Here is a 12,609-nt window from a genome sequence, read left to right on the forward strand (position 1 = left end):
AGTGGATATTGATGGGGGTCATTAATTAGGGAGTCACTAATGGGCCCCTGGTTGTAGGAATCATTAGAGGTCATTAATGGGAGATCATTAGCTGGTGAGTCACTGGGTAGGCATCCTTGGTGCAGGCCATTGGTTGGGGGAGAGTCACTGGTCACATTCCATCTGTTCTCACTGATGTACTAACTCAGTGGAGAGAAAGAAATGATCACTTCAGGCCCAGAAAAAGAACCCCTCCCCAACCCCTTCCTCAGGAAGGGCCTGGGCCTCTACTACCCTCTTTGTGCCCTTGACCAAATTTCTCTACAGCTGTCCAGGCCTCTCTAATTGTGGCCTGGCTGGCTGACCACTGAGCTCTGCCTTGGGAGAAGACATGTGGGGTGGGCTTCTTGGAGTCTGGTCCTGAGTACTGGACCTTGACTGTGGTTATCGAGCCAGCCCCACTCTGCCTTCTAGGTCTCCCAGACCTGACCCAGCCTTGCTCTTCTTCCACACAAGAGGCCTCCCCCTGCTGGCGGCTGTCCTGATCCAGTCAGAACACATTTGCCTCCATTGACCAGTCCCAGTCCCCTACCTTATACCTCGCTGATGGTTTTTTGGGGGAGTCCTCCTTTGTTTCCTTCCTCGGACTGGGCATTGCTGGGGGCGGGGGCAGGGTCTAGCTTCCCCTGGGGAACTGATACTTCTTTTGTCCCTGCTGCAGACCTCCACTGACATCCCCCAAACAGAGACACCAGCTTCAACTTTACCTCCGATTCCCACGCCTTTGGTCATGACCACCACTGTGACTATTGGCCACAATGTCACCATGCTAGAGGTCAGTGGGAAGTGGACAGGGCTGGAAGGGAAGGGGGAAGGGAAAGTCCTGGGAACTGGTGGTGGCAGACAATGAGGACATCAGGGACAAACTTGGGTCTGTCACAATGTTCTCAGGGGCCCCTGGACCCTGACAGTGGAACAGAACTGAGGACCCTGGAGACTAAGTTAGCCAAAGAAGACAAAGAAGGAGGTGACCCTACCATTGTCCCTGTCTTCCGGGCAGCAGAGCAGCCGTCACAGACTCAGTTCCAGATTTTTTCTGTGAGTCTGAGTATTTGGGTGGGGGGGGGGCGGGGAGGAAGTCCTGCCTGGAACCACATAGGACCACATTTTCTCTTTTGCCTTCTTTTAATCTTGCCTAGAATGCCTTCCCACCACCCCACTGTAGATGCTAAATATTATCACTATGCTGATGTGACAGGAACTTCACGAATGGATGGCTCCGTGTATAGAATTATGCGTTTGGCCTTTAGTCCAAGCGTGATGAGAAACCTCTTGATCAAGCTCATGGAGCCTGATCGGACTTGGAGCTTTAAAAGCTCTTTCTGGCTGCTGAACAGCATATGGACTGTAGGGGGAGCCAGAGGGGCAGCAGGGAAACCAGTGGTCTGTGCAGCAAGAGCCTGGTGACCTGGAGCAAGGTGGTGACAGTGGGGACAGAAAGAAGTGGACAGATCTGGGCCTGTCTTACTACTGGAGATGGAGAAAGATGCGAGGATGACTTAGCCGATGCATGGTGGCACCTTTGAACAAGATGGGGACGCCTAAAGGAAGAGCGGGTGGAAAGCATCAAGGGTCCCATTTTGGATGTGCTAAACTGGCAACCCCTGCTTGGCATCCAAATGGAGATGCCAAGTGGGTGATTGTTTAGAAGATTCTGGAGTTCAAGGGACATGGTCTAAGGTTGGAGATAAAGACTTGGGAACCATCAACCGGAGGGATGCTACCTTTAGCCAAGGGATTGGACAAGATTGCTTCGGAAAATAGTGCAGACTGGGAAGGGTCCCAGGTTCTAGCCTTGGTATTGGGCAAGGGAGGAGGGGAATGCTCATAGCCAACCTACCCTGAGGGCTTGTTATGTGTCGACCATTGTTTTAATTTATTCTTCTTCCTGGGGGACATACACTGTTACCATTTGCCTACTGACTCTGCAGGTGAGGCCATAGGAGTCGAATAAGTTGTTCCCCGTCACCAGATAGTGAGAGGCAGCTCCAGGATTAGGACCCCACAGCACACCCTGAAGTTCATGCTCTTCTCCTTGACCATGGGCAGGGCTCACATGTCTTTTCTGTTCATTCCCCTGCCCCAGGGTGCTGGAGAAAAGGGAGCAAAAGGGGAACCAGCAGTGATTGAACAGGTGAGGGGCCTGGGGCTAGGAGGAGGTGGAGAGGTCTGGGCTAGAACGGGGGTCACACTCATTTCTCCCTCAGGGACAGAAGTTTGAGGGACCTCCAGGAGCCCCAGGACCCCGAGTGAGTGATGGCTGCACCCCCCTCTTCCTTTCTATTCTAGTTGGGGTATTTGAGACCCGGGGGTGGAGGGTTGAGGTGTAACATTGCCATATCATTAAAAGATTATTGCATATTTGAGGCTCAAAGGGTGAATCAAAATAGGGGTTGGGATGTAAAGTTGGGGGGTGGTATGGGTTCAATATAGTACTGAGGGGCCAGGAATGGCTCAGTGATGGGTAAGGAGGTCTGCATGGGGTCAGAGTCAGTGGTGGGTCAGAAGTTGGCCTGGCTCGAGCTTTGCACTCCTTATGAACCTCTGTTCTCTGTCCCCAACAGGGGGTGGTCGGCCCCTCAGGCCCTCCCGGCCCCCCAGGATTCCCTGGAGACCCTGGTCTACCGGTAAGAGACTCCCTCTGGGTTGTATCCTTTTGGGGGGGGTGAGGTTTTGGGCCATGTGGCTGAAGGTGGGCACGTGTATGTCTGAACATGGATCTGGGAGGCAGGGACTGAGGACACCACACTGAAGCTGGCACTGGCCCCACTTGCTCATCTCTCTTTCCATCTGTGAATTGTCACTCTGGCCCATGTCCTGTCTCTGGCGGTGTATCCCCTGCTTTTCTCCTTCCATCTGTCTCTATCCCTGAGTGTCCTTCATCTCTGTCTTTCTCCCTATGTCTCTGTCTCTCCCCTCTCCCCCTCTATCTCTATCTCTCATCTCTGTCTGTCTATCTCTCTGCCTCCATCCCCCTCTGTGTCTCTCCCTCTCTCAGGGTCCTGCTGGCCTCCCCGGAATCCCTGGCATCGATGGGATCCGGGGTCTACCAGGCACTGTGATCATGATGCCGGTAAGAGGGGGATAGGGTAGCACATCCTTGGGGGGTGTAGTCCTGACCCAGGAGGGGCCTCTCCTTGGGCCCCCCTCATGACTAGCTGCCCCCTAGTTCCAGTTTGCAAGCAGCTCCCTCAAAGGACCCCCAGTCTCCTTCCAGCAAGCCCAGGCGCAGGCAGTCCTGCAACAGGCTCAGGTGAGTGGAAGATAATCAGGGGACCAATGGGAGGACATTGAGGGAATGATAGAGATGGGCATAATGGAGGCTAGTTGGGGGGCAGGTGGATGTTTGTCTCCTGAAGATGCTCTTTTGGAGGGTGTTGGGGTTTTGTGGGAGACCTGAGGATCTGTTTCCCCCATCTTTCCAGCTGTCTATGAAAGGTCCTCCTGGCCCGGTGGGGCTCACTGGGCGCCCAGGCCCTGTGGTGAGTAAGGAGACTGTACAGAGGAGGGGGACACATCAGTGGAGAAGGGCAACCTCCCTCTAATTCCATTTCCCCATCTCTTTCCTCCAAGGGTCTCCCTGGGTATCCCGGTCAGAAAGGAGAGATGGGAGAAATGGGGCCACAGGTGAGACTGGGGGATGGGGCCAGGATTGGAGGGGAAGGGTCTTCTCCCGGAGCCACAGGATAAAGTGCTGTTTGAGGACAATGACAAAGGGGCTGAGGATACCTTTGCAATTGCTGCCCTTCCTAGAGAATGATTAAAAGTAAGTCCTTTCTCCTTCTTGTTCTCCTTTTTCTTCCTCCTTTTCTCTCCTAGGGTCCCCGAGGCCTTCAGGGACCTCTTGGGCCCCCTGGCCGGGAGGGAAAGATGGTGAGTAACTCGTAAGTCTTTAGGCCATCCCTCATCTATCCCTCAACACCCAACAGGAGTCTTGGCTCCGTGCCCGCAGGGTCTGCTGGTGTCATTGGTGGGATAAGGGCACCGAGGACGGAGAATGGCAGCTCCACTGAGTTTGTCACAAAGGGATCTGGTCAGGTCACAGAGCCAAGGAGGACTTTCTAGAGAGAATGATGCTTGAACTGAGGTCTGAGGTATAACCAAGTAAACAGGAGAGGAAGGGCATTCCAGTAGAAGGAACAGCATGCGCAAAAGAAAAGACTGGTATACTGAGGGAGATGATGAGCAAGATAATTCCAGACAATTGTTAAATGCAGCGGGAAATGAAGAACTGGGACAATTAATGGAGACTGGAGATTTTAATTTTTGTGATCCTGGTGATGTGCACTCGGGGGAAGGGCCTGGAGATAAAGAACAGTGGACGGGTTTGAGATGTGTTTGGGAAGTTAAACTGATACACAGAGAATCCCCCAGGATTCTTCATGAGGGAGGAGCTCAACAGACAGCGATGGGTGTCTTGATGTTGTCACCTCCCTGACAGGGCCGCTCTGGAGCAGATGGGGCCCGGGGCCTCCCAGGGGACACAGGACCTAAGGTAGGTGATAAGGTCAGGTTCGGGACTTAGAGGGACGGTTGGGTCGAGGATTCGGGGTTCAGGCGGTGTCTCTTTGTGCAGGGTGATCGGGGCTTTGACGGCCTGCCAGGGCTGCCTGGTGAGAAGGGCCAAAGGGTGAGTGTGTGAGGCCCCTCCTGCATGTCAAGCCTCCCAGTATTCAGGATGCCCTCCCCACCCCCAGGGTCAGAATCCCCATCCCCATGTCCGAGCTCTCATTCCTGTGCCGCATGTCCTTCCCTGGGAGGCTGGTCTCTACCCTCACATCTCCACTCTGAACGCCCCCCCCCTCCTAACTCCAGGGTGACTTTGGCCATGTGGGGCAACCTGGCCCCCCAGGAGAGGATGGTGAGAAGGTAAGTTTGGGGAAGAGAGGAAATGGTTTAGAGTGAGAGTCAGAGAGGAATGGAGTCTTCAGGGGCCGGGATGAGAGGTGAGGGTCTGTGCTGGAGGGCCAGGATCCTCAGTGGGGCTCAAAAAGGTAGACTGAGGGCTGGGAGCTAGTACCAGAGTTGGTAGGTGGGACTCAGGTTTGGGGTCAGGGGCCCGAACTGAATCACGTGTGCTCAGTCTGTTGGTTACTGCCTTACACTCTGGCTCTGGGATCCCCTGGAAGAGGTGCCCAGATGAGGGAAGGTGGTTTTCTGAGGGTTATACTCCCCACCCCCCCCCTCACCGAGTGATGAATGCTTTCCCACAGGGAGCAGAGGGACCTCCGGGGCCCACAGGCCAGGCTGGGGAACCGGTGAGTACCAGGGCCCTCAGGCCCCTTTGCCTGGCCCAGGGGAGGGAGCCAGGACTCACGGGGCCTCCGAGCAGGGGTGCTGGAATAATGCTCCTACCTCCTTGCAGGGCCCCCGAGGACTGATCGGCCCTAGAGGCTCCCCTGGTCCCCTGGGACGCCCGGTGAGACTGTCGCTATCTGTCCACCTCTCTGCTTGTCTTCCTCTCACCTCTGTCTCCTCTGCGTGCCCATTTCTGTAACCTGATTTCGCTGCCTGCTCATCTTCCTACCTGTACCTCTCGGTGTCTCAGACTCAGGCTCCTGTGTGGTATCTGCCCGGGTCTCACACCCTCTCCTCCCCCAGGGTGTACTTGGGATTGATGGTGCTCCGGGAGCCAAGGGAAATGTGGTACGTGTCCCGCCTTCTGACCCCTAGCGCTTTCTGATGCGCTGACCCCGTGGCCATCTGTCCATATCCCTGTGCACTCCCCTGGCCCCCTTGTCAATTTCACTGGCACCTCCACGCTGGGGTCCCTTCCAGAGTCACAGCACCCCCACTTTCTCCCCAGGGTCCTCCCGGAGAACCAGGCCCTCCAGGACAGCAGGGAAATCCTGGATCCCAGGTTTGAGCTATCGATTTCAATAACCGGGGTTTGACAGTAGTCGGCCATGGTCATAGACCCCTCCCAGCCTCCCCACTCCCCAGCTCATTGCTCATTTCTCATGTCTTCCTTCACCTTCCTTTTTTTTTTTTTTCTTTCTTTATGTCCCCAGGGACTCCCTGGCCCCCAGGGGCCCATTGGCACTCCTGGGGAGAAGGTGAGTGACAACCCCATCTACCACCGCCTTCTCCTGTCTTCTTCCTTCAATTCTGCTGCAGGAAAAGCTTCCCCCCAGGGCCCTGTGGTTAGCCCTGGATAACGGTGAATCGCAACAATCCTTCAGCAAGCTGAGAGTTTAAAAAAAAAAAAAAATCACTGAAGGGAAAGGGTTGATTGGGGGAAATGGAAATAAGGGCACATTGTCAGGATTTAGGGGAACCCACAGAAGCCACCGTCATCAAAAATATTAGCGAGATCCATGGGCCAGGAAGGCCTTTCTCTGGGGTCTTGTGGTGTCATCTTTATTCCCCGGCACATGTGTTCCCTCTCCCTCAGCAGACAGGCTTTTTCCTGCACGTGTCTTTGTCCACCCCCCCCCCCCCCCCGCCAGTCCCGTTTCTGCACGATTTATCACCATTTCAGCCCCCAGCTCCGCATGGCCTTATAGTTTCTTTACCTAAACCCACCTGATCATAGTTTCTATGAAGTGAGACGTCGCTTACCTCAAATTCTCAGAAGAAAATGATTGGTTTAGTTGGACCCAGTGCCCGCCTCTGGACCTATCAACTATTCGCAGAACACAGGGGTCACCTCATGCCTGCCTGCCTAGGCCCACCTCTCTCAGATGAAGGTGGAGGCACTTCTAAAGAAAGGGATATTGCTGAAGAATGCCCCAGCTCAACGTGTTCCTCACCCTGTTTTTACCTCCTTTGTCTCCACTCTCCCAGGAGTGAAGGATTTCTGAGGCTCAGAGAGGGAAAGGGGCTGGCCCAGGGTCACTCAGTAAGACTGGGCAGAGCTAGGGAGAGGTTTCGTAGCCTGTGGGGTGTGCTTGTTCTGTGACCTTGATGTCGCTGCATGTCTGAGTAGGGCTGTTCTTGGTGGGATGCCAGACTGAGACTCTGTGTCTCTCCCTACTGTTCTTCTTTCAGGGCCCCCCTGGAAACCCAGGTATTCCAGGCATTCAAGGATCTGATGGCCCTCCGGTGAGAAGTGGGTGCTGGCAGAAGGAGGAGGGAGAAGGGGGAGGCTTGGGAATTTGGATGGCAAATCCAGGTCCCTGACAACTTCTTTCCCCAGGGTCACCCAGGCCATGAGGGTCCCACAGGAGAGAAAGGGGCCCAGGTGAGTGGCCTGGAGAGAGGCCGGGTTGGGGATGAGGGTTGGTAGGGCAGGGCCAGGAGTCAGGGGCTCATGAGGAGAGGAACGAGGGCACTGGTAACATGGAGGGGGAAGGACAGGACGGCACTGATCTTATCTCCATCCCAGGGTCCACCAGGGTCAGCAGGACCCCCGGGCTATCCTGGACCTCGGGGTGTGAAGGTAGGTGATGCTTGGGGCGCATAAGTAGGGGTGATTCATTGGCATGAGCTCCAGGGAACCAGCTTCATGGTAAACCTGTGCACATGTGCTGAGAGGTATCGATCTGCAGGAAAGGCATGGTGGGAGTGGGGTTTCAATCTGAGTGACAGTAGGTAGAAATGTGTGTGTTACCTGGAGCTGAACAGCCAAAGGGAGGTACCGTCATGTAGTTGTCACCTTGTAACTGAGAATAGTTAGGCCCATGAAGGGCCTAAGCTCAGTCCAGGTCAGCACTCTGTAGTGAAGCAGACAGTTTGTCTTACCTCAAGCCCAGGGCCATATGATCTTCAAGCACAGAAATGCTGGGATAAGCCAAGAGCCGTACTGTTGACCGAGGGCAGGGACGTTGGACTTCACATTTGTATGAGTCCGGTCACGTTGTAGCCAAGTACCTGTGGTCTGAGAACAGAGTTTGGTGGTAGCCAAGAGGCAACTTGTCACATTTTTGCACTGGAGGTAAGCTCAGTTATCTCCGAGCCAAGGAGGTGGTTCTATTGCAGCTGGCCACAGAGTCCTATGGGTGGCCAAAGTCAGAGTTATGTTGTAACCAGCCATAATTATAGAGAGAGAGTTGAAGGCCATGTTGTAGCTGAGTCTAGTTTCGTTGTAGCCAGGGTCAGAGAATCACGGTAGCCAAGCTTGGTTACACTGCAGTCAAAGGAATTGCCCGGAGGCAGGCGAGGGTCAAAATACTTCTACTGTATTTAAGTACAACTTCATTGTCGTCTTTGAGCTCAGTTAAACCTTGTGTCTCTGCGGCTGGAAACGGTCATGCTATCGTCAAAACACAGTTATGTTGTATCCAAGTGCAATTTCATTACAGTCTCTGAGCTCAGTTACATGTGTCTTTCTGTGGCTGGAGACAGTCATGCTATTGTCAAAACACAGTTAGGCTGTATCCAAGTGCAATTTCTTTATAGTCTCTGAGCTCAGTCACATTGTAGCCAAGTGCAGTTTTCACTGCAACCCAAGCCCGGGTTTGGGCACCTGGGCTTGAACTGAGCAGCCTTGGTGTAGCTAAGCACAGACTGGCTTTGTTGCCAGGCACAGAGTCGCATTGTAGCCAGCACAATGGGGAACATTCCTTTGCCTTTAGAATGAGACTGGGGCCTGGAATGTTCATCTTCATTCTCCTGCCAGAAGGAACTGTGGACACTGTGTCCCCGGGAGATTGGAATCAATTACTCGGAAATTTGGCCTTCCCTGCACACCCCCACACAGATGACCTTGGGAGGCTGCCAGTGGGAAGAGGGGCGGAGAGGCAGCCTCTTGCACACCACACTAGCAAGGCTTTGGAGAAGGGTCATTTCCTCTGAGGCTGCCCCCTTCCACTCGTGTCCAATATCCTTTTGGGTCTGTCCTGACTGTTTTGGGACAGGGAACTGAGTTGGAAGGCCCTTCTGAAGCAGGAGAGGGGCTGGAGGTCTCTTTTGTTTTTCAGGGTACCTCTGGCAACCGTGGCCTCCAGGGGGAGAAAGGAGAGAAGGTGAGAAGGAAGGGGATTCCTGGTTGAGGGGAGCCCTAATAACGGGCTTCTGGTTGTGTCCCTTCCCTGAAACCCTGACCTCTGACCTCTGACCTCTAACACTCTCTCTCCCCCAGGGAGAGGATGGCTTCCCAGGCTTCAAGGGCGATGGGGGGCTTAAAGGAGATCGGGTAAGATGATTTCCAGATGAGGGATCTAGTGGTTCTGGGGAGCTTGGGGAAGACATTGGTGGGGGTGGGGGTGCTGGGGCTAAGACAGGGAGCTGGAGGCGGCCGGAGTGACACAGGGCCTGATACCGCCTTTCTATTGCAGGGACCCTCCGGGCCCCCCGGTCCTCGGGGAGAAGATGGTCCCGAAGGGCTGAAGGGGCAGGAGGGGCTGGCCGGCGAGGAGGGGCCCCCAGGCTCAGCTGGGGAGAAGGTGAATGGACCGTGGTCACCCTCTCTCCAGTCTACCCTCCAGCTTCCCATCCTGCAGCGAAGGTGTTCCCTGGCGCTTTGCCTTCTGCCCTTGGCTGTTTTGTCTCCAGCCTCAGGAGACTGCTACCTCGCTGTCTCTGATTCCTTCACTCAGCATGATAGAGAAATTGCACATAATACATTATCTGATTTTTATCCCCACCGCAGGCGACGGGCATTTTTACCCCCATTTTGCAGACAAAGAAACTGAGGTTCGCAACAGAATTGAATGGAATGAGTTGCCCAAAGACATGCCTGTAGCAGCCAGGAGCCAAGACTTGAACTCACGTTTCCCTGAATTCTACGCTGTTGTCCCCGCCCCCCTGTCCCAGCCATCCTGCCCTTTCTTTCCTGATCCTCAGGGTTCAACTCCTGACCTTTGTCCCATAATTTTTCTGCAGGGCAAGCTGGGGTTGCCAGGTCTCCCAGGTTACCCAGGACGTCCAGGCCCTAAGGTAAGAAGCTAAGGGGTTAGGGGTGGGCAAGGGCAGGACTCAGAGACTAATCAGCATCTGGAGGGCCAGGCTGTGGTCTGGGGGACTGAGCCATCCACCCCACGGGTCACTGAGAGACGGCGAAGACGTGAGCTTTCGCATCAGACTTGGGTTCAGATACCGACCCCTTACCTGCTAAGTGACCTTGGTCAAGTCTCTCGAACCCACTTGCTTGTTGCAAAATGGAGATCCTGTATTTGTCTCATCAACTTGATTATAGTAACATTGATAATTTTGGTAATCAAACTATAGGATCCTTCTTATTTGGTGTGATTGAGGTTGGTTCAAAGTCAGTAAGGAGGAGAATCACAAAAAATACACATCTGACCTCTCTCTCCTCCCTCTCTGCCCCTCCCCCACTCATGTTCACGCACACACTCTCTCTCTCTCTCAAGATAAATAAACTAAAAAAACAACACACACACACAAAACAGAAATGGCCTCCTAAATGGCTCAGTCAGTGAAGCGTCTGACTCTTGATATTGGCTCAGGTCATGACCTCATAGTTTGTGAGATCGAGCCCCACATCGGGCTCTGTGCTGACAGTGTGGAGCCTGCTTGGGATTCTTTCTTTCCCTCTCTCTCTCTCTCTTTCCTCCTTCCCCTTCCCTGCTCCTGCTCTCTCTCTCTCTTTCAAAATAAATAAACTTTAAAAAATACATATTTGACATATCTTGAATTATAACATATTAAAATGCACTTATATAAAATGTACATTTGTTTTGCCAATGTTTTGATGGATGAGGCTGCTGATTAGACATGTATTTCTGCCTAAACCACACCCTCATTACATCACTGATGATTTATATTGTGGGTTTATATAAAATGAAGCAGAAACTTGGACACTTGGGAAGAGAGCTGAGTGCAGAATCCTTCCAGAGTGCCACAGTTTGTCATTTCCATCTGGCAGTCATCTTATGCGTGCCTAATTTGACAGTGACTTTTTTTTTCAGTGACTTCCCTCTCTATAGCGAGTCTTTTCCATTTGACTTAGGTTCAATAGATGTCTTTTTTTTTTCCATTCTTCATTCCATCCGTTGTTGTAAAAACGTTCACTGAGTCACATGACTCCGAGAGCAAGGGCAACTGACATAAAACGATTTGGAAGGAAACTCAAGGCACCGTAACTTAGAATAGAACTCAATCTGCTGGAGCAGAAGTTCATGGGAGTTAGAGCAAAGCCTCCTAGCCACGACCAGTCTGTGTGTTTTGGGCATCGCGTGCTACACGGCAGAAGGCATGGTGTGTTGGTTGAGTTGAGATGCCTTAGCCAGTGTCAGGGTCTTAGCGCTGTAACAAAAATACTTTAGATGGTGGGGGGGGTGGGGGGCTGAAACAACAGAAATTTATTTCTCACAGTTTTGGACGCTAGAAGTCTGAGACCAAAGGTTTAGCATGGCAGTGGGAGAGAGAGAGAGACAAGGAGAGGGAAGAAGGGAGGGAGAGAGAGACAGAGAGACCTAGACTCCTTTTCTTTTTAAAGTTTTTTTTTTCTCATTTTATTTATTTTAAAGAGAGAAGGTGGGGCAGAGGGGCAGAGGGAGAGAGAGAGAGAATCCCAAGCGGGCTCCACACTGTCAGCGCAGAGCCCGAGATGGGGCTCGGACTCAGGAACCGTGAGATCATGACCTGAGCCAGTCAGATGCTTAACCGACTGAACCACCCAGGCCCCCCTCCAAATGACCATTCTTCAACATAGGGCTTCAACGTATGAATTTTGAGGGGACACAAACATTCAGTCCATAGCAGTCAGTGATAATCAGCATGAATGATGACAGCTGACATTTCATAAGCACTTACTATGTGCCACACACAGTGTACAATGCTTCCTATTCATTATTCTGTTTAATCCTCACCAGGGACACCTGGGTGGCTTAGTCAGTTAAGCGCCCGACTTCGGCTCAGGTCATGATCTCATGGTCCGTGAGTTCACGTCCCACATCGGGCTCTGTGCTGTCAGATCGGAGCCTGGAGCCTGCTTCGGATTCTGTGTCTCCCTCTCTCTTTGCCCCTCCCCCGCTCATGCTCTGTCTCTCTCTGTGTCTCCAAAAATGAATAAACATTAAAAAAAATTTTTTTTTTAATCTTCACCAAAAACTTGTGAGGGAGGTATCATTGGTGGACCCAGGCTACAAATGAGGAAACTGATGCTCAGAGAGGGTAGGCCATTTGTCCAGGGCCACACAGCTAATCCAGTGGGGGGTCTGGGATTCAAAACATGGTGAGGAGCGGGAGGGGATAGCAGAACCTGTGATGTGTTCCTCTGTGGGGACGGGGGAGGATGCCTCCAAACGGGCAGGACAGCATGGACTGGGGTCAGTTAACCAATATCCAGTAAGCCCTGTCTGTGTACCAGGTTGAGGGGATTAAGATCAGGAGATCAGAGCACCATGTCATAGCAGAGAAAACAGACAACGGATGAGTAAGCAAGTGAACAAGGTCATTTCAATATAAATATTATGGGAAAACAAACTAGGACAAGGTGACAGAGGGTGACTTGGAGGACGTGGTGGTCAGGATGGTGGCAGAAGGCTTCTCTAAGGAACTGACATGTAAATGAGATCCAGACCATAGGGATACCTGCCTGTGTGGGGACCTGAGAGACGAGCATTTTAGACGAAGGAAGCAGCCAGTGCAAAGGCCCTGAGGCAGGAGTGTACTGGTGTGCCTGAGTAGCATGGAGGAGGCCAGTGTGGCTGAAGTGGAGGGAGC

The 12,609-nt window shown here is 52.8% G+C and overlaps 1 protein-coding gene across 3 annotated transcripts in view; it reads left to right on the forward strand.

Moving 5' to 3' along the window:
• Positions 1-12,609, forward strand: part of COL5A3 (collagen type V alpha 3 chain) — a 35,639-nt gene that overhangs the window by 7,025 nt on the left and 16,005 nt on the right. For all 3 annotated transcript variants that reach the window (XM_086699156.1, XM_086699155.1, XM_086699158.1), the window contains 25 exons: positions 701-814; positions 931-1,077; positions 2,126-2,173; positions 2,247-2,288; positions 2,604-2,666; positions 3,038-3,112; positions 3,209-3,292; positions 3,465-3,521; positions 3,613-3,666; positions 3,859-3,912; positions 4,481-4,534; positions 4,616-4,669; positions 4,855-4,908; positions 5,253-5,297; positions 5,405-5,458; positions 5,641-5,685; positions 5,846-5,899; positions 6,051-6,095; positions 7,030-7,083; positions 7,178-7,222; positions 7,367-7,420; positions 8,901-8,945; positions 9,062-9,115; positions 9,258-9,365; positions 9,805-9,858. In XM_086699156.1, the coding sequence (XP_086555282.1) occupies positions 701-814; positions 931-1,077; positions 2,126-2,173; positions 2,247-2,288; positions 2,604-2,666; positions 3,038-3,112; positions 3,209-3,292; positions 3,465-3,521; positions 3,613-3,666; positions 3,859-3,912; positions 4,481-4,534; positions 4,616-4,669; positions 4,855-4,908; positions 5,253-5,297; positions 5,405-5,458; positions 5,641-5,685; positions 5,846-5,899; positions 6,051-6,095; positions 7,030-7,083; positions 7,178-7,222; positions 7,367-7,420; positions 8,901-8,945; positions 9,062-9,115; positions 9,258-9,365; positions 9,805-9,858 (1,557 nt within the window). The remainder of the gene's footprint in view (positions 1-700; positions 815-930; positions 1,078-2,125; positions 2,174-2,246; positions 2,289-2,603; positions 2,667-3,037; positions 3,113-3,208; positions 3,293-3,464; positions 3,522-3,612; positions 3,667-3,858; positions 3,913-4,480; positions 4,535-4,615; positions 4,670-4,854; positions 4,909-5,252; positions 5,298-5,404; positions 5,459-5,640; positions 5,686-5,845; positions 5,900-6,050; positions 6,096-7,029; positions 7,084-7,177; positions 7,223-7,366; positions 7,421-8,900; positions 8,946-9,061; positions 9,116-9,257; positions 9,366-9,804; positions 9,859-12,609) is intronic.

Source organism: Puma concolor, chromosome A2, assembly GCF_028749965.1.
Source record: "Puma concolor isolate L17-30 chromosome A2, mPumCon1.1.hap2, whole genome shotgun sequence".
Taxonomy (NCBI): Eukaryota; Metazoa; Chordata; class Mammalia; order Carnivora; family Felidae; genus Puma; species Puma concolor.